At 47.5% G+C, this 23,279-nt stretch overlaps 1 protein-coding gene across 3 annotated transcripts; it reads left to right on the top strand.

The window, feature by feature from the left end:
- The first annotated feature begins 10,064 nt into the window (after positions 1 to 10,064).
- Positions 10,065 to 20,310, top strand: Prrg3 (proline rich and Gla domain 3). 3 transcript variants are annotated; one of them, XM_058582597.1, is made up of 4 exons: positions 10,065 to 10,108; positions 13,255 to 13,293; positions 14,300 to 14,460; positions 14,876 to 20,310. In XM_058582597.1, exons 2-4 carry the CDS (start codon positions 13,287 to 13,289, stop codon positions 15,401 to 15,403), a joined length of 696 nt encoding a protein of 231 aa, XP_058438580.1. In that variant the 5' UTR covers positions 10,065 to 10,108; positions 13,255 to 13,286; the 3' UTR covers positions 15,404 to 20,310. The 3 variants fall into 3 exon arrangements, with proteins under 3 accessions (XP_058438580.1, XP_046309422.1, XP_058438573.1); XM_046453466.2 differs by lacking the exon at positions 10,065 to 10,108 and adding an exon at positions 10,291 to 10,375; XM_058582590.1 differs by lacking the exon at positions 10,065 to 10,108 and adding an exon at positions 10,455 to 13,159.
- The last annotated feature ends 2,969 nt before the right edge of the window (positions 20,311 to 23,279 follow it).

Here is a 23,279-nt window from a genome sequence, read left to right as displayed (position 1 = left end):
CATGGTGTTTCAGGAGGCCACTAAGGTTTGCGCTTGTTACTTGATCTCTCAAGTTTGTCATTAGCCTCCTGATTCAATTATTTTATATAAATGTGTGCATATGTGGTGATGAATTCCATTATTATGTACAATTATACTACACTAAAACAAAGTGTTGAGAGAAGACAAAAAATAAAAATAAAAAAATAATCTGTTCTCAACCACCAGAGGTTGGTTGGTAGCTGATGGCATTTCTGGTGCTGTTCCAGGCAGGGCAGTAACTCTAGGAGCTCCATCCCTTCTGAAAATTAACCTGACAGTTTCTGGATTAATCACAGGAGTCAGGGCAAGCAATGCACTGGGACTTTGGTTTGGAGACCTCAAGCATGGTTGATGCAATTCCTGTGGTAACAAAATCCAGAAAGGCCTGGCATAGAAAAGGAATGTGCTCATAGTGGGTGGAGGTGGTAGCTATATAGCGGCCAGGAGGTGGCAGGAAGGAAAATGAAATGCACCATGGCTGAGGGGGGCAGTGAGGTGAGATTGTCTAGTTAATTATGGTTTCCTGATTTAAGGTGGTTGTGTAGCATGGGATGGAGCAGCATGTAGGTGGCAGGATAGAAACTTTGCAGATGCTCTATATAATGGCCTCCCAGCTTGTCCATGTTCCCTAGCCCTAGTCTGAGTCTGTTCTGCCCAGGTAACCCTCATGACACTTTCCTGTGCCAGATCTTGAGATGCTCTTGCTGTCACCAAGTGTTTCCAAAGACTCTTTTTGCTCACTTGGACTCTGGGAGGCATCTTCTGGGGTTAGTGTGTGTGTGTGTGTGTGTGTGTGTGTGTGAGAGAGAGAGAGAGAGAGAGAGAGAGAGAGAGAGAGAGAGAGAGAGAGATAGTGGAGGGGGATGCTTCCTGTGTACAAATTCTAGAGTAGAACAGCATTTGTAAAATTTCGTCCACCCAGCCCCAGCAGCCCTGCATCCAAGTCACTTGGCTTGCTGGATGTTGGGTCACCATGTCGAGCTCTGGCTCCCCACCAGACCTACCTATTCTGTACAGAATGTAGATGAAGACAAGAGAGTTTCCATAATTAAAATATATACCAGATGATTCCTGTGCATTATAGTCTTTAAGGAATACTGCACTAGAGGTTTCTTTACCCCCTGACAGAGCAGATGGCCAAAGGGACAATGATCTTCTAGAGAAAGGGAGGAAATTTAAGTGCCAGAGCACTGATGAAATTTCTCCCTCCTTCGGGAAGGACCAGCCTCTAATCTTGAGCCATCTCCTAGCTGTGCATAAGCTCCCAGGGCCATAGACCCTCAGACTTTGCCTTTTTCACAAGAGCACCCTAGGCCACAGATGTGACAGACTGCATTTCAGCAGCAGTTGGGGGAGGCAGAATCTTCCCTGATAATTCCAGCCCTGCAACCTCGATAGCCTTGCTTCTTGGCCCTGCTCCCCTTGGCAGAGTTTGTCAAGAGAACCTCAGAGCATGCTGGGAGAGTCTCAAAGTTAGGCAATGGGTGAAGGTAGAAGCTCCCTAGGAGTTATGTACATTCCAGGTTATCTCTGACCTTTAAAATGAAAGGTATCAGTTCAAATGCACTCACAGCACCAGGCCATTTGCCCAAGGAAATTGTGTGCTTGTAGCTCCCCTTGATTGAGCCCACTGAACCAGGTACTGTGCTCAACTCTGTACTTTTCATTATCTCACTCACTCATCACTATGACCTTTGGAGGGGAGATCTATTATCATCTTCATTTTCCATATGATAAAACTAAAGCCTAGAGAGGTTAGGTTATTTGCCCAAGGCACACAGTTAACAAATAGAAAGGCTGACATCAGACCCAGGCCATCTGGCTCTGCAGCTTGTGCTCTGATGCAGATGATGTAAGATATGAGGATAGATGAAGATCAGGAATGCCATGTGTAGACAGGGGCTCAGATGGGGTGAGGTTGGATTGACATGATGACAAGATGCAAGATGAGGGCAATTTAAGTGGTTTAGAATAGGAGCTGAAATAGGAGCAGTGAAGAGTCATGAGATGCCATATACTGAGTAGGCGTATTGGGTAGTATGAACCAGGAAGTCAAGGAGAAGGTTGGGCTTGATTAGGAGGACAGGGGCTCTGTCTAGAAGGGAGGGACAGGAATGGGAGTCTGTTAGAGGCAGTAAACCTCTAAGCAGTGTGAGACTTGCAGAGCAGATGAAGCCTGTTGACAAAGCTTGGTGGAGGCTTCAGCAATAGATAAGACTCAGAGATGGTCAGGTGGATCTGGAGGGGTTAGAAACAGGATGCAGTAAGGGTCAGTGTCCTTGCACTCCCTGTGTCCCTTTCATGCCCCTTAAGTGCTTTTCATGTTTGTTAGTTTATTGGGTTTTTCCCTCAACCAGAATGGAAGTAGGGAAGACACTATTTGTTTAATTCACCCTCCTGTCCCTAACACTTAGGAGATGCTCAATTGAAGGCTCATGGTCTTCTACTTCTTGGCTGTTATCAGTAGTGAAGGTGCACATATTGATTCAACATACTGATTTCAGTTCCTTTGGGTATATATCTAGCAGTGAAATTGCTGAAATATATGATAGTCCTTCTTTAAATTTTTTGAGAAACTTCTTCACTGTTTCTATACTATTAATTTACAATCCAACCTACATTGCACGAGGGTTATTTTTTTCTCCACATCCTCGCCAAGGCTTGTTTTTGGCAAACATGGCATATAGATACAATGAAATATTATTCAGTCACAAAAAGGTCATCCTTTCATTTAAAACAGGGATGAAACTGAAGAACATTATGTTAAGTGAAATACTACAGGCACAGAAAGGCAAGTACCACATGATCTCACTGACATGTACAATCTTGGGGATCATAAAAGCAGAAAGTAGAATGGCCATTGCCAGAGGATGGATGACAGGGGTGAGGGCAACAGAGAAATGTTGGTCAAAAGACACAAGTTCAGTAGAGAAGAGGAATAGTTCAGGAGATCTACAGTGCTTCATGGTCACTAGAGATAATAACTATGTATTATTGAGTAACTCATTATATACTCAAAAATTGCTAAGACAGTAGATTTCAAGTGTTCTCACCACAATGGACAACAAATATGGAATGTAAGGCATATGCTACTTAGCTTGATTTAGCCATTTCCCAATATATACATATTTCAAAATAACATACTGAAAATCATAAATATATACATTTGTATTCATCAATTTAAAAACAACATGAAGAAAAATCTAAATGGTAAGGCTCAGGAAGGGATGAGACATTGGGCTGTGGCTCTTGCTGGGCCTAAGGCTCAAAGGTGGAGTGACCTCCAGGAAAAGTGAAGTGAAATTCAGAGCTCATGATGAGTTCAAGGAATGGAGTGAGCAGTCAGGGAGGAGAGAAGGCTCATGCAGTCACTATTAGAGTTGGTCAAATAGGTCCATTCCTAGTGATTTCAGTATCTACACAGGTCATGAACTGCCACATTTCCTACTTCCTGGCCTCTCTACCAGAGTTCTTGTCCTCCTTCCTACTACCTCTGTGGCTGCATCTGTAGACCTTGTTGACATCTAGAAACACCTTCCCTCCATAACCTTCATTTTATGCATTCAATAAAATCCATTTTATTTTCTGATCACCAGCTCACTCCTTTCAGTATCAAAGAACATTTAGACCCCTGGGACCCTCAAACCAAAGATCCTACTACTTTTTCATTGCCTTTCACCAAGCCTGGCTCTGTCCTCCCTCCTTCCTGACACAGCCTAAAATCCACTTATGAAAAATTTTCTCTTGAATCCACAGGCAACTCCTGTGTCCCTCTATCATTTCCTTGGCAAAATCTCAATTCTGAGTCAGTGCCCACACAATGGCACGTGGCTGGAGAAACCCACACAGAAAGGCTGAATCATTTTACTTTAAAGCAGTGGCTATTAATCCTCAAGTACACCCTCAGTGAATGCTAGAGTGGCATAGTACGTGCACCCTCCCACCGCCTAGAACGCTGTGTGACGCCTTCTTTCTCACTGCACAGACACCCCTCCCTGCAGCTCCTAGCTGATGGCTTGCTTCCTGTTTCACTAAGAAAACAGAAGCCACCAGAACACAACTTCTCCAAGCTTCACCACTACCTCTCCCCCCTATGGGTATCTGTGCCTTTCTCCTGTATCACCAATTCCCCCTCCGTTCTGGTTCACTAGCCTACAAACATTATCATGCTGCAAATTATTCCATATTTAAAAAATACTTGTATCTCATTCTCTCATATAGTCTCCCCACCATTTCTCTATTTTCCTTTATAACAAAACTCCTTGAAAAAGAGTTCTCAGTCAATACTCCGTTGAATTCCTCTTTTCTCACTCTTGACTGAAAACACTCTCACCTGCCTTTGTTTCCCATGTTTTCCTGGAGATAGCTCTTGTAAGATCATATGTGACCTTCACACTGACAAACATGGCGGCCAAGTCTTTGTCATCACCTCACTTGATCTCCATCCTGATGCATTTTCTTCAGTGGCTTCCACATTCTGTGTTGGCTCCCTTCCTGCTGCACCCATAACTCCATCCCTGCCTCATTTGCCTCCTCCTCTACCCTCTTTCTAAATGTAGAACTGCCCAGAGTTTAGTCCTGGGGCTGCTTTTCTTTCTTTACATCAACTATCTTGTTGATACCCAGTCTCTTTACTTTTAATACCAACTAAATGTTACTTAGTCTCTAATCATCTCTCTAGCCCTGATACTCCCTCTGAACCTGAGACTCCTCAGAGTAGCCCACTCCACCATTGTCTTTCTTGTTCAATTCAAGTAACTCCATCTTTCCTGATCCTTTAATTAAAAACCTGAGAGCTATCCTTGACTCCTGTCTTTCTGTCCTTGCCCAGCCCCAAAATGTCATCAGAATCTAATGACTCTTCCATTTAAAGCCATTGAGAATTGGCATATTTCTTAAAATCTGTGTAAGCCACCGTCATTTCTCACCTATGTTATTTAAATAATCCCTCAGATAGACTCCCAGCTTCCACGCTTGCCATCTATTCTCATAAAGCAACCAGATTGATAACTTATATAAAATAGAATACTATCATGATGCCCTCAATGTTTTCCCATATCATTCTAATATTTCCCATAGCCATTGTTACAATGGCTCTGGGGCTTTGCCTTATCTACTCTTTGTTGCCATCTCCAGCTGGCTGACCTCCTTCCCTTCCAGCCTCCTCCCACTTGATCCTCTTCAGCACAGCAGCCCCTGCTTCATCCTAGAACAAGCAGACATGCTTCACTTCTGGAGCTTTTACACTTGTAGATCTCTGGATCAGGAATAGGATGGCCCCTCATCTCCTTCAGGTCTTGCTACAAAAGCCATGTTCTCAGGGGCCTTCCTCAAACACCTTATCTTAAACCTCTGCTCCATTTTTCTCCATACTATTGGTCATCATCCACCATCCAATATCTTTGACTTCTTAGTTTTTTGACTAATATCCATGAGGATAGGATTGTGTTATGGTTTGTTGTTTTCTGTAATCCTGAGTTCTAGAAAATTGCCTGGCACATAATACCATTGAGTAAATACCTGATTATGAGTTGGCTTCAACTGACTTAGCAAAATAACATGGGCTGGATGGCTCACAGAAGAGAATTATATTATTTCACAGCTCTGGAGGCTGGAAATTGGAGATGAAGTTGCTGGCAGGATTGGTTCCACCTATCCTTGGCTTACAAATGTCTGTCTTCCTCTGCAACATCACATGGGCATCCTCTGTGTGTGCCAGTGTAGTAACCAACCCTTCTTATCAGGACTCCAGCCTCACAAAATTAGGGTCCACCTTAAGGACCTCATTTTACCTTAGTTCCCTTTTTAAAGATCCTATCTCTAAATATAGTCACATTGTGAGGTACTGGGGATTAGGACATCAATATATGAATTTGGAGAGGGGGACATAATTCAGCTCATAGCCTGATTAATTATCTGATCAGTGGGCAGACACAGAGTGAGTCTCTTATGGGTTAAAGATGGATGTTTAGGCTCAAGGATGAAGTGAGGCTTGGTAAGGACATAAGGAGCTAGGGGACGTAGAGTGCAGAGAAGTGTTCAATTCTAGAATGGATGAGTATCAGGAAGAGTGAAGATCTGGGAGTGAATGAGGCTGTAAGAGGGCACTCATCTCAAGCAGAGGATAAGGTGTAAAGATGGGGTAGTGGAGAAGCAAAGTGGAGCAAGGTGATGGACTTGGTGGAGTTGAGGGATGAGGAAAGGAGGAACTGACCAAGGCTTGCAGAGATAAGGAGGGAAGGAGTCACAGAAGTGGTGGATGATGGCCAACCTTATCCCCTGGGAAAGAATCAGGGACAACAAGAATGTCATCAATGGGTACCATCACCTACATAACTTTGTGGGGCTGACACAAATGAAAATGAAGGCCTTTTGTTCAACAAATATTAAGAATTTGAAGATGATGACAGCAGAGCACCAAACCAAGTGGGCAGAGCCCTTCTAAACACACAGTCCTGCCTGACAATGCTGGTCACACACCCAGGAAGCCAGCTCTACTGAATGGGATATGAATCAGAAATAGAGACAAGTTAGATGCTAGATCAAATTCAGGGTTGAAAGTCTGTCCTCTTGTACTCTCTTGAGAATTTTTGCTGAATTAACATCTGTGTTTTGCCTTTTAAAAAATTAGCAATCACTCTAAACTCTTTCAGAGCTGTGTCTTCCTACAATTCCAACACATGATTTAGATGTTCTAAGCTATGTTTGAAGAGATCAGTGATGCAGGGCAAGAGAAGGGCAGAGAAGGGCACAGGTGTGATGGAGGTGAGCATAGGGAGTAAACGGTTCCAGGAAGAGCAGTGTAGGTCTCTAGTCTTTATATAGTGAATGTGTTCTAGGCAGCTTTTCCCCACTGTGACCAAAAGACCTGACAAGAACAACTTGGAGGGGCAAAAAGTTGATTTTTGGCTCTCAGTTTCAGAGGTTCAGTCCACAACTGGCTGACTCCATAGCTGTGGGCCTGAGGTGAGGCAGAACATCATGGTGAAAGGACGTGGGGGAGGGAGGCAGCTCAGGACATGACAACCAGGAAGCAAAGGGAGCTCCTCTCTCCAATGACAAAAATATTAACCCAAATACAGGCTCCAGGTAACCTACCTCCTGCATCCACACCCTACCTAGAGTTACCACTAGGCTAATCCATTCAAGTGAATTAAGCCACCAATCAGCCCACAACTCTAATAATCTAATCATGTCACCTCTGAACATTCCTGAATTGTCTCACATGAACTTTCAGGGGATAACTCATGTCTAAACCATAGTAGTAAGGATCTCACATATGCCAGCAGACTAAGGGAGGCTAAAGCAATGCACTTTGGCTGGCAAAGGAAAACACCTTGAAGGCACCAAACTGAACATTTTCTGGCCCATGCTATGGAGCCAATGGCTAAGTCCTTTCCCTATGGTTCAAGGGGATACTACTCAGAGCAACAACTAAAATCATGCAAAGGAAGAGAGGGAGGGAGTACTCCCACCCTGCCTTTGCCATTTTCTAGGAATTTTGGAGCCATTGTAAGGGAAGCAAGAAAGTCCTTCAAGGAAGTCAAAATGTCTGGACAGTGTTGATACCCCAAGACTCAGTTCTCCACAGGGAGGAAGCAAGGGCCAAAGCTACCCTTAATGTTGGGGACAACATCATGGTAGTGAGTTGAAGACTGACATTCACTGGCACTCATCACTTTAGCCCAGCACCTCCTGCCTCAGCCCTACAAGGTGTGGAGAAGGCTTTGTGCTGTATGTTAGGGACATAGGAAGACACAAGGTCCCTGTTCCTAAGAGAGAGGAGACAAATGCACAACTTTAACAAGCCACCTAATGAACAGAATGTGGCTGAATGAGACAAAGCTGACATGCTTTCAACTCACATATAAACACCAGGCACACGCCATCTAAGTGATATTTCTTTTACCCTCTTAACAAACTTTTGAGGCTGGTACTAATAGCACTATTCCCATTTGGCAAATAAGGAAACTGAGATGCAGAGAGCCAAAGTCATTTGCTGAAGATCACAGAGCCAATATGTGGTCCTGCCAAGGGGTGCAGCAGGCAGCCCAACCCGCAGTTATTGCTTTATGTCCTTCCACACCCTTGATGCACAGAAAAGCCCCCACATTTATCTTCACTGCACACAGTGCTGAGAATGGAATGGTCAACTTGGGTGGGACCTTACAAGACCTCATAGCACAGATGTCATCTGCACTGTGTGGGAAGAATGAATGCAAGTGCCCCAGGCCTACTGTGGGAGGAAAGGCATTCAAAGCAGACAAGGAACTAGAAATAGGCTGGTGTTGTTAGAGCCAGAAGCTCAAGTGCAGTGCTGGGGGGAGAGCAGAATCTATACAGCTGTGAGTGCACACTGGAAGCAATACCTTTACAACAGTCGCTTGTACATGGGTCTGTGGTTGTTAAGATCAGGATGGGAATGTGTTGGTGGCCTATGAGGCTCAGATTAGTTCCCAAAGAGCTCAGATTTATTTCTACCAACAACCATGGCCCAGCTCTCTCCTTGAAACAGGGTTTCTATATCCAGTCCTTTGGGAATATATACATTCGCATCCTCAAGTGATCTTGTTTATCTCTGCAGAACCTGCCTTGTAGGCCCCAGGGACATGGCTTTCCTGGCCTTCAATGGAGGAAGGCTCACAGGTCTGTCTTTGGCAAGGAAGACTCTTGCAGCCTAGGAACAGGAACCAAGCCAGGGAAGGATTCAGAATAGGGGGCTGGAGTAGAGAGGAAAGTGCCATTGCAGTGGAAGAGGGAAGAGAGAAGGGTAGTTCAGGGGCAGTGGGGGAGCCAGATCTGGCCAAGGTAGTTTTAAGCAAGCCCTGAGAGCTGGAGAGGAGGAGGCCCTGCAGTGATGGAGGCCTTCCTCTCCCCTCCACCTGGCAAGGCAGTTGCTATTTCCCTGCCTGGTATCTGGGCGAGAATAGTCTCAGGAGTGTCTCAGACTCATTCCCATTTGACAACTCCAGTGCTGGTCTCCACTTCAGAGGTGCAAAGAACAAAAAAGAGTCTCATTCCTAGCAGGGCACAATGAGACCCACCCACTGCAAAGGTTTTACCACCCAGATCTTTAGGTCCCTCCTAACCATCTTGTCCGTCTCTAACTGGCCAACCTTGTCCTGCTCTTTTCCCTGGACTACTGTCATCCCTATGCTACTAGTGTCCTGTCCTATCTTGCTGAACCTCCCACAGAGCAGCCTGTGGAGCCCCCTCCCCAACCTGGTGCTCCTTGCTGGCCCAGAAAATTCCTTACTCTCCCCTTTTGGCACCTTAAGGTTTTTTCCTTCATCTAGCTTCATCTTTGAGAAGGAGGCAGCCGGATTCTCCCCATTTCTCAGATTTTACTGCAGAGAAACCTGTTGTCCAGGGTCAGGGTGTGGTGGTGGGTAAGTGAGGAAGCCAAGGTCACTTAGTCACTGGCAGAACCTGGCCTCGACTTAGCCCTTCTTCTGTGGGCTTAGTGGAATCCCTTCAAAGCGGGCCCGGGCTGCTGGCACTAGCCCCTCACTTCTGGGCGGGCACCCAGAGCTAGGCCAGCCAGAATGGCAGGTGAGCACTGGTGGGGGACAGGAGGGGGTTGGGTTGCTCAGGGACGCCTGGCGCGCGGGCCTTGGGTGCGGCCGCCAGAGCCCGCAGCTGCACTAGGTCTTCCGAGGGCCCACGCCCTGGGTCACAACTTGTCCAGTGAAGTGTCTGAGGGTCCTCAGAGAGCCCCAGGCCCGTTGGCCAGGCCCCGCCCCCCGGCGGCACGGGCGGGGGCAGGGGCGGCGCCGGCGGAGTGGGGCGCGGGCGCGCGGTGATCGGTGCGCGCCGCCGCCCCTCTGGCCCAGCTTGCCGGCCCTCCCGCCCTAAACCCTCGGCCTGCTCTGGTCGCCCCCACCCCTCCTTCCTCTCCTGGCCTGGCGGCCTGGTGCGCTGTGCAGCGCGACGATCGCGGCCTGGCGATTGGGGCACAGCGGTCGTGGCGTTCGAGGGTGGCGCGCGAGGCGCGGGGCGCGAGGCCAGACCTGGCACGGCGGGGTGTGGGGGGCGGGCAGCGGCGGAGACCCCAGAGGAGATCAGGGGCAGGCAGGGGGGTATTGAGGTAATGGGCAGGGCCTGGGTGCCTGGCTGCGAGGGGCGGGGCTCCAGGCGCACTTTGGCCCTGGCCGGGAGGGCTACGGACGCCTGGGGCGGCGGGAGGGCAGCGGGGTTGGGAGGGACAGAGGGAGGAGAGGGCTGGGCTGGGCTGGGGGGCTTGGCCGACGGGGAGCAGGTGGGCGGGGACAGGGGCCCTGCTGGAAGAGGCGCAGCAGCGAGGTGGCGGGCTGCGTGCGCAAACAGGGCGGCCGCCTCCTGGGCCCGGAGAACGGTGAGGCCGTTTGGGTTGGGTGTCCCATCCCCGAGGGCACGGTTCCGTGTCCAGGGCCACCGAGCTGGGCATGGGGCACTGTTGGGGAGGGGGGCGGATCTGGAGGCCCTGTCGGCCAAGGCGTTTGGGGTCTCGAGCAGACCCGGGAGAAGAGTGTTGCTGGGCCAGAAGCAGTAGTTATTGGCCAAGGTGTTGGTGTCGGGCAAAGGTGGGCGAGGACAGGCACTTTCACGGATGGCATGAGTGCCAGGGGACATGGGGGCCCCAGAGTTTGGGTTTGAGTATAATTTGGGAGTTGCCGTGTCACTGGGTGGGTCGATGAGTCATGAGATTTGGAAATCACAGAACCCTTTCCTGCCGATCAGTTCTGAGAGGTGGAAATCAATAGGGCTAAGATTTGGAGAAGTGGTTTGAGGCCATGTCTTTGGACACCAGGTGCTCTGGTGGCCACCAGTCCCCATGTGAGGGACTTTGGGAGCTGTGTGTCCCAGAGCGCTGTGATTCACAAGCTTTGGCCTGGGGTGGGGTTAAGGAAGGTCTTTGTGGTGGCCAGCTCCGTGCCTTCCTTCCTTTCCAGGCTGTCAGGATTCAGCTGTGTTCCTGTGGGGAGTGGGTTAAAAATTCCTTCAGCCTACAATCAGCTTTACAGTATCCACCAGGGGCAGGAGGGACATATACATGCGTGACTGCAGCAGCATTCTCTGTCGTGGAGCCCTCGCGTTTCTTCACTGTTGCCATAGTAACTGCCTATTGATGGTGTATTTATAGGGGAAGAAGCAGGCGCTAAATTTTGGGGAGGGAGGGGGAGGAGGCCTCATGGCAGGCAGCAGCAGCAGTGATGGTGGCTACAGAATTGCTAATGGCGTGGGCAATGCCATGTGAGCTGTTTTGGGGAGATCTTGGCTCCTTTGAAGCTTAAAAATGAACTAAGGACTTCTGCAGGTGCCAGAATAACCTACACTTGGGTCCGTGATATGTGTGGGTGTGCATGCACCAAAGTCTATGTGTTTGGGACAAAAGGTAGCTGGCTGTATGTATGCTATTATGTAATTTTTCCATGTAAAAAAAATTAAAAACATCGCAGTTCCCTTCCGTAAGCATTGAAGCATATTTTTCTTTCTTCCCTTATTAGTGAAACCTTTGTTCATTCTTTTCAAACACTGATACAACGGTTCCATTTTCCTTCAACCAAAAGACCTTGCTGTCAGGCTTGATAGCCCCACACCTCAAGACATGGGCTTTGGATATCCATAATGAAGGCAGAATTTTGAGATAATGTCCCATCTTTACCATTATAAACATTAAGTGACAACTGTCACAAAATGGTAGGCCCATGTTTTGGCAAATTCACATTCATATGTCAAGAGTCTTTGGTGAGATTGTTGCAAGATTCAATAGAGAAAGTCCCTTGACATGGTGATACCACAGATGGATGTTAGATTTGTTGTTTTTCCTTTCATTGTGAATTTATCCATGCTTTCTATCCTACCTGTTTGCCAAGAGGATTAGAAGCCACAGTGTAAATGTACAATAGGATTCTGGAAACATAAATAGAAAACCACACTAACTTGTAGGAGAGAAGCATATGTGCCTAACAGCTGGGGCCCCAGGGCGCATGTGCTGGACTATTAGTGTTAACACTGAACTTCCTGGCAGTCTAGGCAAAAAGGGTAGCATAATGGGTTACACAGCTCACATGTCTTGCATCCCGTTAGTCATAAAACATGAGCTTCTGCTTGGGGAGGGGAACAGTGGGGATGATTGCTCCCAGATGTGGATGGCCTGTCCAGTGCTCCAGAATATGGTGGATTAGTGCATAGGAATGTGTGTTGCAAGGAGGGGCAGGAGAGTGGTACACTGTGCCCATGGTTTACATATTGGCCAGATAACTCCTTAGGAGAAAATGAGAGGAGGCTGTGAGATGCTAGTTCATGGTAGAGGCAACTCTTCTAGTTAGTATCTCAGGGGTGTTTGTGTGTGTGGGTGTAGGTGTGGGTGTGTTTGCATGCACATGTGTGTGTTGAGGATGGAACACAGGACCTTGCACATGCTAAGCAAGTGCTCTGTCCCTGAGCTCTATTGCAGCCCTTTGTCTCAGTTTTGATTGTTTAAATCCATTTCTTGGTACTCTGCTTCAGTGGACTTTAACACAAAGAGACTGAGAGATGCCTGCTTCCAGAACAGCCCAGTTATCTTGCCTCCCTGAATGGTGAAAATGAACCGAGCAGGTTATCTTGTTTTGGGATTGTAAGAATATGACTGTGTTGTAGGTGGGGGATCTGACCATGCAGAACAGGCGTCTGCAGATGGTTACTGTAGGACATTGGAGATGGTGGTTGTTGTCTTAAGTTTGGTTTTCAAGGAATGTGCTTGTCATTAAAGGCATCTGGGACACTCCATTGTGATCAGAATTATTTCTGAATTCAGGTCCTGTCTCTGTTGTGGTTCATTTGCTTAACCTTGCCCAATCTCCCCCTCCCCCTTTTCTCTGGGCTTCATTTCCTTATCTGTCTTTGAGGTCCTTTCCAGTGTGAAGGCACAAAGATTCATTGAGGGGGTGAGGAAAGAAAGAGCTTTAGCTTGTAGGAGTTTTCCTTTTTAAAGAAAAAGGTCAACCCTTATGTGTTCTTGTGGGAAATAGCTGAAAGGTTTGTTTTGGGCTCTGTTGGGTCCCTGGGAAGCTCTAGAGAAGAGCCTGGGGGAGAATGAGAACAACGGGAGGTATGAGTGGAGGGCATGGAGGGTGCTGCACCTCACGATGTGCTGCTTTGATCTTTTGACCAGGTCAGTGTGGGGTGTCCCATTCCAGGGCAGGGAGGGGGTTCCCCAAAGATATGAAGGTGTGATTTTACCACAACTCTGTTTTTCTCTCTTGCCAGGCGAGTGAGCCACTGAAGCCTGAGGGAGCATCATGGCAGGTGAGTTTCTCCTGACCCAGCAGAATGGGTTTCAGCCCTGCCTAGGGACTCATGGGAGAAGAACATGTTCATTTTTCAAGTCCTTCTCAGCTTTCCTCTCCCTAGGTGGCCCTGTGGCTCTTGTCCAATTGGCTGAGCAGCAGCTTCTCTTCATCCCGAGGCTGACTTCTGGAGCATGTGTTACTTGGAGATGTGCACTTACCAGGCCTTTGTAACACACTAATGTGACAGGCCATGAGGCCTAGAGAAGGGGAAACTAAGAGGTGCCCACCTCTGGATGAACACCAGGAGCAAATGTTACCTCTTATTTCATCTTCCAAAACTTCAGCTTTGGAGATACATAGCTCATTTCATGTCAGTCATACAACTGTAGCTGGGTTTGTTCTTTTGGAATATATATATGGTTACCACTTAATGGCAGTTTTTCAGGAAGGGTATGTGCCAGATCTACTAATGTTTAGACTCTCCATGTAGACCCCAAGCCTCTATTCCAGGATGTACTCTCAGGTTCATATGCATTTAGTCTCCTCAGCCTGGCTTTGTACTAGAATGCCCAAGTAAAACTACTCATGCCAGGTGACCTGATGGCACAGGCAGCCAGTTCAGGCAAATGGATGCCTTCCTGGTGGAGTCCTGTGTGATTACCAGTATGAGTCCCACCAGCATCAGTGTCAAAGACGTAAATGCAGATCCTGTTTATTTATTCATGGATGGCTACAGAACTCAGAACTTGCATTCTTTCTTGCCCTTTCTGTTGGTTCTCATTTTTCTTTGTATTATCAGGGGCTTGGACCCTTCCAGGATCCTTGGAGTCTAGATAGGAATAGCATGGCATTGTAGACAGTCATCCCTTTTACCCCGTTTGCAAAGAGCAACCCACCCTCTGGGTGGAGGAAGCCTGGCATGTGGTTGCTGGTTTTGCCTTGTTTCCCGCCCTAATTGTGCCTCCGTCCCCGGGCTAGCCTGGGTATCCCCATTGCAGTCCTCAGTACCACTCTCTCCTCAGTGTTTCTGGAGGCCAAGAATGCACATTCTGTCCTGAAACGATTCCCTCGTGCCAACGAGTTCCTGGAGGAGCTGCGCCAGGGCACCATTGAGCGAGAGTGCATGGAAGAGATCTGCAGCTACGAGGAAGTCAAGGAGGTGTTTGAGAACAAAGAGAAAACGGCATGTACTACCTTGGGGCTGGGTTCTGGGGGTAAAAGTAGACCCAGGAACAACAATAACAGACCTGGATACCTGGGCTGGGTCAGAAGCAAGGAACAAAAGCCACCCCAGCTTAGCATATCCACTGGGGTCAGAGAGGAACAGATCAAATGCCCTTCCAGTTCCATTGCCTGATTTTGGGAGGGCCTTCTCACATGGGACCGATGTCTTTTGTGCTTGGTCCATTCTACAGCCTCTCTCTGATGGATTTTCCAGGGCAGTCAGAAGAGGAATGGTGGGAAAGAGCCCCAGGTCCTGCCCAGCCTAAGCTGAGGCTTGCTGAAGGCCACTGGGGTCTATGTGGAGCATGAGCACTTGGTGAGCATCTCCTTACATCCAGCTTCCCCAATTGTGAATAGCCCTTCTTCTTTTGCAGATGGAATTCTGGAAGGGGTACCCCAATGCTGTCTACTCAGTCCGAGACCCCTCCCAGAGTTCGGATGCCATGTATGTGGTTGTGCCCCTGCTAGGAGTAGCGTTGCTGATTGTCATCGCCTTGTTCATCATCTGGAGGTGCCAGCTGCAGAAAGCAACTCGTCATCACCCCTCCTATGCTCAGAACCGGTACCTAGCCAGTCGCACTGGGCACAGCCTCCCCCGGGTCATGGTGTATCGCGGCACTGTGCATAGCCAGGGAGAGTCCTCTGGTCACCGTGAGGCTGGGAGCACCCAACAGGTGGTGCTGGGGTCTGGCCGAGGGGGCAGAGCCACAGTCCGGCTTGAGAGCACTCTCTACCTCCCTGAGCTCTCTCTCTCCAGGCTGTCCAGTGCCACTCCTCCTCCCTCCTACGAGGAGGTGACCGCACCCCAGGAGGGCAGCAGTGAGGAGGCCAGTGTCTCCTACAGTGACCCACCCCCAAAATATGAGGAGATAGTGGCCGCCAGCCCTGGTGCAGACAAGTAGTAGGTCACTTGTTCTGGCCTGTGTGAAAGCCTCTTTCTGAGGCCTCCTGTTTTCTTTTCAACTTTTGAAAGACTGTGCCACCACAAAACAGCCTTAGCCTCCTTGTTGCCAAATAATTCCCTAACCGTGGATTTTTAGGAAGTCAGTTGTCAGAGACAGGTGGGGAGGATGGGGGTCAGGAACACACATGAGGCAAAACCCCTGGGAAGAGCTACACACCTGAGAGCCCAGCTCTTCCCAAACCTCCCAAACCCCCACTGTCCTGTCCTCCCATCAGGGACTGGCTTCTCTTAATGCCAAAGGAATCAGTCCATTGTGTTGATTGTGGCTGGAGCTGTGGGGCTGGCTGGAGACCTGTGTATGGGCCTAGAGGTGAGGGAGAGAAGCCAGCCCCACAGCACCAGTCTTCCTCAACAGTTCTGTGCTTTCTGTCCTCTCTTACATTGTAAGGATGGGACAAGGATTTAGCAACAACAAAACAAATCATGTAATTACAAAAATGTAATAACAAAGATGAATAACAAACAGTAGCACCCAGGCCATTCTTATGAGGCCTAGGGAAGTCAGTTGCACAGTTCTGTGACTCCACCCCCACCCTCCTGACCAGGTCTGTGTGAAGGATGCAGGGCGGGGGGCTGGGTAGCAGAGCTCCTCCCTGCAGATTGACCAAGGGGCCCGCAAGAACTGTGCCACCCTTTTCTGGTGTGCTTGATCTCCCCAGACCTGTATACCAGCTCTGTTAAAACCACTACCCATAGGCCTGAGCCCACTTGCAGCCCAGAAGCACTTTGTCCTGGGGAAAACTGATGCTCCTGACCCTGCCTGTAGAGTTCATGCCCTCCTAAAGGACTAGGCTGCAGACTGGGTCCCGTAGCTGAAGTCTTCTCCTGGTGTGGTTGATTAATCCACAGTACAATTAAACCCATGAGATTGGCCTCCTCAGCATGGAGCTCTCTGGCTTTGAAATTTTAGGATACTTCCCTTTTTGTGAATAGATGCATTGAACTTGAACTTCAAATTGATTATTTCTCCTTAATGATGGTGCCCACCTGAGGAGAAGATCCCAAAGTGTCTCTTTTTCAAAATTTATTTGTGTGGGAGCCCATGACCTGGGGTTGAAGGCCCATCCAGGGTTTGCTCTGCCATGGCTAGGTGCTGGTCCATTTATGGTGAGGCTTTGGACAGCAATTGGGCAAGGTGACCTGCTCTGTAACTGTGCCAGTAACCATGCAAAAGGCATTGTTGATACCATCTGTCTCCACCCCCTCACCATCCTCCTGGCTGCAGTGCCAAATCATTTTTCCTCTGTGGTGCTTTAAAAAATGTAGCAAATTTTTTGGGGCCCAAAAGAGTGCAGAGCAAGGGTCTATTGGCAACTGCAGCAATTTAAAGCCCACTGATAACAAGCTTCCTTGTCTAAACAGCTCTCCAAGGCAGACATCCCGGGACTCATTCCCTGCATACAGCCTTGCCTTGGGGCCACAGATGATTTCTGGAGGCCCCATTCAGTCCTGGGGAAAGTCCCAGTACATGTTCAAAGTCAGGAGGCTGACAGCTTGACTAATGTGATCCTGTGGGTATGTTTTCCCATCCTTCCTTCTTCCTCACAGCCTCAGGAGGTTGACTAAGCTAATGCTTGAAGCACCATGGAGCCAGTGAGGCTTGCCCTTAGGGGGATTCTTCTAGAAATATGTAAGATTTTCTGAGGGCCTTTCTGCCTCTGATGTTGAGTCTCAACCTGAGGAATCTCCAGCCAGATGACCCTTTTTGTATCCTCTGCCCTCTCAGTGTTCTCTAATGCCAGAGATGCTGACCAGGTGGCATTCCCACTTGCCTACCTTCCTCTTTCCCTTCCCTGGACCACTAGCATTGCACTCCTGCCCTTCCTCATGAAGGGACTTTTGGCCTGAAAGGTTCCTTACTTTTTCAATGATGGAAACTGGGGCCAATTCCATTCAGCCATGTTGGAGGACCTGGAGAAAACCAGAAACTCTGGGGCCAGCCCCAGTTTTCCCAGGATTTTCTCAAGCAGGTGCCCAAGAGTGACCTGGGAGCATGTGAAAAGAGACCTAGCCCAATGTGTCTCCCTTCCCCCTACCATGTAGCAGAGAACCAGGCATAGGTTCCACTCACCAGAGCCAGAGGGATTATGCCAAGGAATGCCCACTGCCCATGGCATCTGTTGAGCCCAGTATCTTGAGGCTGAGTGGTGGCCAACAGAGAGAGTAGGAAGCAGAAGCCTGGAGACTGGTCTGTGGAGGGCAGCAGGTGTTCCTTGGGCTGAGGACAGACCGCAGGGAGAGCCAGACACAATTCTTTAAAGCCTGTGGTCTCTGGTTCAGGTGCTTCACCGAGTTTTTCCAGGTGGGGTTGTGCCAAAGCCTCTGGGATGGTTTTTGCAGCATACAGTAAAAAAAAAAAGACTGTAGAGTATGCACAGTGGGTAGAACTCCTTGCGGTGCACACTTGGCTTTTACGAATGCCCTGTACATATCTTTTCAAACTGTCTTTGTATGAATGTTGATTTGATACAATGCTAACACTTCAGTAGCCACATTTTTGTTGTTTTTGGACTTGTGTATGAGTGTGTGTGTGTGTATACACGTATGCACGTTGCCTTTTCTCATTGCTTATCTGAAACAATAGCCGGCGTGCGGCTATATTTGTACCAGGAGGGATCCGGTCTGAAAGAAGGAATGTCCCCTCCTAGGGCTGGGCAGCCTTGACAGGGCCCTGAGTGAGGAAAACCGAGATTAACTGTTGGAGCCCCCATCCAAAGTCATCACTTTTTGTCCCCCCACAAAAGGCTTTGGAAGAAGATGAAGGCGTTTCACTCTGTGGGTCCCTCACTTACGCTCTTTTGGCATGGTGCCCCAGCCTTGGCTCTGTTCTGTGGGCATCAGAAGCTGAAGGAATTCTCAGTACTCCTGGATATTTTTTTTGTGTGTGTGCGTGTGTGTGTGGAAAGATGTGTTACAATTGACTCTGGGAATGGCAGGGCTAGTTACTTAGATATTTTTCATTAAAAAAGAAAAGGCTTTAAAAAGTTCCTTGAAATATGACTGTCACTCATTTTCAACCAAAAACTTTTTAACACTTTTTAAAACAAGAATTGCAATCCTGTCCCTTCCCCATTGCCCATCTCCTTGGGTTTTCAAAATGAAAGCACAAGAGAAAGAGTGGGGTGCACAGGTGCCTGGCGCGTGCACATCCCCTGCACAGCTGCGTTGTGCCCTGGCTGAGGGAGACGCAGTGCTGAGCAGTTGGACCCAGGAGGCCAAGGCCTCCTTTCTACTTGCCAATCCCACTGCCATTAGTGTGAAATCTTTAGGGTGCTTTGGAAAACAGGAATGTGCCTGATTTGATGGACATTGTCTTTTTTTGGTAGCCCATTGGAGGAATTCAGAATTCAGGACAGGAAAGTGTCTTTTTGTTAAGTAGTTGGAGCCAGATGCTTCCCTTCTCCAAGTGCAAGGAGACTCCCAGCCCCCAGGCAGAGTAGATTTTTTGACAACCAACTTGTATCCCATGAGAAAATAAAAAAAAAAAAAAGCACTGCCTCTGGATTGTTCTTTTGTCCAAGTGAGAGCAAGATGATGGAGAGAGGCTCTCTGACTCACCAAGGCTCTTTCTAGAACAATGTATATGCTCTGGCTCCTGTGTGTCCACTCACAGTCAAGGCTGAACTGCTTTTCAGCTTGACAAGGGATGAAGCTCCATTTCAGGGCTTCTCCGATTCAGAAACAAGCACACACTCCCCCACTGAAGTCTACTAATACTAATCAGTATAATTAGCTAATTTAAAAGTACTGTAATCAGACTGCTTGCAGCTACTGTAAAAGCCCATTAATTTGAAGCCCACTATAATTCAGAACTTAGAGAAAATCACAATTTGAGATAATTCACGATAGCTGCAATTCCCGCTACATAAAAATATTTAAAAGATACTTCCCGTCGGTCAATTTCCAGGGTCTTCTGTGTAAGAGGAATCCAGTTTAAAGTGAGTCCCCTTTACAAAGGAAAGGCTCAAGATATTAAGGATCCCTTCACCGTGCCTTCAGCTTTGGGGTTCAGCATTTCTCGTCTGTAAGGTTCCTTCTGTGCAGGGTGATCCCTTGTTCTCTCTCCATTGTGGGAAATTTCAGCCTTTCAGTCCACTCTTGTATTTATCCTCTGAATAACATAGTTTGTGAACTTCACTGCAATTTTAAACACAAGTATATGTCTTTCTAAGTATTCTGTAAAGCAGATGTTGTGCTTGCAGACTGGCTGCTCCCATCATTTGCCCCCAAATATTTAAACTTCGGGAGCTTTTCCTTTCACAGGCTGTGGGCGGTGAGTCTCTCTCTCTCTAGCAGGAATTTCTCTCACAAAGATATCCAAACAGCACACCCCCTTGGGCTCAGCGCTCAACAGTTGTTTCACTGTACTGCTATCTGACTGCTGAACAGTGCCTGCCCTTCTCCTGCCCCCAGCCAAGCATTAACACAGATACCCAGAATGGGACCAGTACCCTAGCTGCTTTTGCCTTCCAGTCTGTCTCCTTTCACAGATGCCACTTTCCCAGGCCTCAACACACCTGCTATTTCACTCTGTAATTGTGAATTTGTGACAGTGGAAACCCTGGTATGTGCAACTGAGCTTATAGAAATGATTACTGTGAAATGGATTAATTTTGGTACCACTTTAAATTGTGCTCATATTTATGTGTTGACCTATGTCAGCTGGGAAATCTGTGTATTCAGTAATATGTCAGGATTTCATTAGATCCTGGGGGCAACGAGCAAACTTGCTTCTGACCTCTATTGCTCTCGCTTTCTTGCTTTTTGTGATTGTCGAGCTTCGCTGTTAACTTTTGTCTCTTTCTGTACAAGAAGATAAAGAATAAAAATAAAGAGCAAACAACATCCACTTGCATCCTGTCCTGGTCCATCTTGTATCCCTGATGACTTCCAAACTTCCATAGAGTATGGATGGCTGGCAGTCAAGTGTGGTTTTCCAAAAGATAGACTGTAGATGATGACATAGCAGAAAACAGTTTAGGATAAGGAAGCAAAGGTGCTCCAGGTCTCATACCTTGTCCCCATGTTTTGTCCAGTGATCTTCCCCATCGCCCCCGGGATGAAGTTAGTAAGATCTGTCACAGATCTTGGTTGACAACTTCCCTGTCACTTTGTCATTGTTTACTAACAGAGTTGTCCCTTGCTAGAAAGATGCTGGAGAAGGGGTGGGAAGGAGTCTTCCTGTGTCCTTTGTGGATGGGACACAATACTTAGGCTTTTCCCCAGCTGGTTCCTGAGTTCTGAGGATGGCAAGGGTCAGGGACAACTCAGAGGGCAATGATATCTCAGCATCCATATGAAGGAAATCTGGTCTTGCCCCAAAGACTGCCAGCCATTGATGTGTAGCAAGATGAAGCCATGGGGTTGTGCCAACCCCCCAGTAATGGAAGTTATTGGAGACACTATTTGTGATGCTGAGGATCAAACCCAGGGTCTCATGCATGTTAATTAAGCACTCTACCACATCCTCAGCCTTCCCAGCAATGACAGCAAGCTGCCCTTTAATGGGGCAGGCCCTGGCAGCAGTAGAACAAAGGTAATGGATTCTGGGGCCACATAGACAATGCCAGAAATGTCAGCTGGAGACCCTGGGTTTCATTCTTATCTCAGACTGGCTTAGTTGAGTGAAGCCAACCTTCTGAAGATAATGAGAAGTCAAATGAAGGCCCATCAACTGTACCCCAGCACACAGATTGGGTCAGATTGTGAATGCAGATTTTGAACCTAGGTCTCTTTTTCCAGATACCAGTGTTCTAGGTGGTGACTTAGGGTTACAGGCTAGCCCATGCAAGGAAGCTAATAGATAACAAGGCTCCTGGCTTCCAAAGTCTCCTTTGGGACACCAACCAAGGCATTGGTCATCTCCTTCTTATCTACCACTATACCATGAGGCCACAAGTTCCAGAATCAAGATACTTTGATTGCTTTTATCTTGAGGGTGAAGACAAATCAGGGTCAGGATCTTAATGAAGTGATAGTAGGGAAGCGGAGACAGGGAATGAGGTGATAAGCAAAGCCTCTTCTCACCCTTTCCCTCTCTGCTCATTCTGCCTATGGGCTTGAGGGCAATGAATGGACAGTGGGAAGTGCCCATGATTTATGCTTATAAATGAGCATAACCAGCATTTATGGGGAAGTTAGTGTGTACCAGACCTATACATGGATTAGCTGAGATAGTCCTTCCAAAAACACTGGGATGTGTCTTTATAATCAGCTCTATTTTATACCCTACAGAAGCAAGGCCAAAAAGGTATGTCATTCAGCCAAGGGCTCAAAGGAAGGAAACATTTATCTCGTGAATTCAGGTCTACCCTGATTGTCCCACCCCAGGCTACTCACATATTGCACTGTGGGGTTCATTCAGAAAAGGGTCACTTTATTTTATTATTATTATTATTAATTATTATTTTGGTGCTGGGGATTGAACCCATGGACTAGGGGCTTAACCACTGGGGAGCCACATCCCCAGCCCCTCCCTTTTTTTGAATTTTGAGACAGGGTCTTGCTAAGTTGCTGAGACTGGCCTTGAATTTGCCATCCTCCTGCTTCAACCTCCTGAGCCACTGCACCAGGCTTAGAACAGTCATGTCAGTTTGCTTTTGTGTTGACTATCCACCATTTCCCCTGACTCTCCCTTTCCAAACTGTTAACTCCATAAAGTCAGGGACCACCGAATAAATTTTCTTACCACTTCTTCCCCAGAACACAATATGGTTCTTGGTTTGTGGTAAGTGTTTAATTAAAAGATATAAAAGCAGGGGCTGGGGTTATGGCTCAGTGGTGGAGCACTTGCTAGCATGTGTGAGGTGCTGGGTTCAGTCCTCAGCACCACATAACAAATAAATAAATTAAATGGAGGTATTGTGTCCAACTAAAACTAAAAAAAATTAAAAAGTGTAAAAGCAACTGTGTTGACTGCTTATATTCTCCAATCAGGGTCCAAGCTACATGCAATAATTTGTTAGGCTGCCATAATGAAGTACTCCAGAGTATGGCTTAAACAGGGACTTACTTCCTCACAGTTCTAGAGCCTGGAAATCCAAGCTCAAGGTGTGTGCCAGGTTGGTTCCTTCCCAAGCCTTACTCCTTAGCGTATAGATAGCTGTCTCCTCCCTGGATCTTCACATGGCCTTTCCTATGTGCCCTTTTGTTTCTCAATCTCCAGTCACACTGGATTAGGGCTCACTGTAATCAATTCAGTTTACTCTAGTTACCACTTTAACGATCATAGATTCAGCCGGGCACAGTGGCACATGTGTGTAATCCATGGCTCAGGAGGCTGAGGTAGGAGGATCGTGAGTTCAAAACCAGCTTTGGCAAAAGTGAGGCATTAAGCAACTTAGTGAGACCTTGTGTCTAAATAAAATACAAAATTGGGCTAGGGATATGGTTCAGTGTCCTAGTGTTCAAGTGCCTGAGTTCAATCCCAGGTACAAACAAAAATTATAGATCCAAACATTAGACTTCAACATATAATTTCTTGGGGGGAGCACAATTATTCAACCTAGAACACCATTTATGGCAGGGGCTGTTTTAGTGTCATATCCCCCAAACTTTGTATATCTTATGCACTCTGCAAAACTGATAGGGGTGGACAGAATGGCTTCACTGAGATGCTGGCAAAGACAGGCACCTTGCCAGTCTCAAACCAGGCTCTAGAGAAGCTTCATCCCTACCATAGCTGGAAGGACCTGAGACAATTGTCAAAGGTCCTCACAGGGTCAGTAGGGTTGGGAGAGTGGAAGTAAGCTTCAGGATGGTTTCCCCAGGGTCCCTCTATGGAAGGTGCTGTGACATTCCAGTGCCTGAAAAAA

This window comes from Marmota monax, unplaced genomic scaffold (assembly GCF_021218885.2).
Source record: "Marmota monax isolate L192 unplaced genomic scaffold, Marmota_monax_Labrador192_F-V1.1 WCK01_AAM20220418_F8-fsc00142, whole genome shotgun sequence".
Classification (NCBI taxonomy): Eukaryota; Metazoa; Chordata; class Mammalia; order Rodentia; family Sciuridae; genus Marmota; species Marmota monax.
The sequence above is the reverse complement of the archived record's forward strand: the minus strand, read 5'-3'. Positions and strand labels throughout refer to the sequence as shown.

Excerpts from the sequence above, each read along its gene's own strand:
- Prrg3 (XM_058582597.1), top strand. Across the intron at positions 14,461-14,875 it reads TTGAGAACAAAGAGAAAACG|ATGGAATTCTGGAAGGGGTA; the intron begins GCATGTACTACC and ends CTTCTTTTGCAG.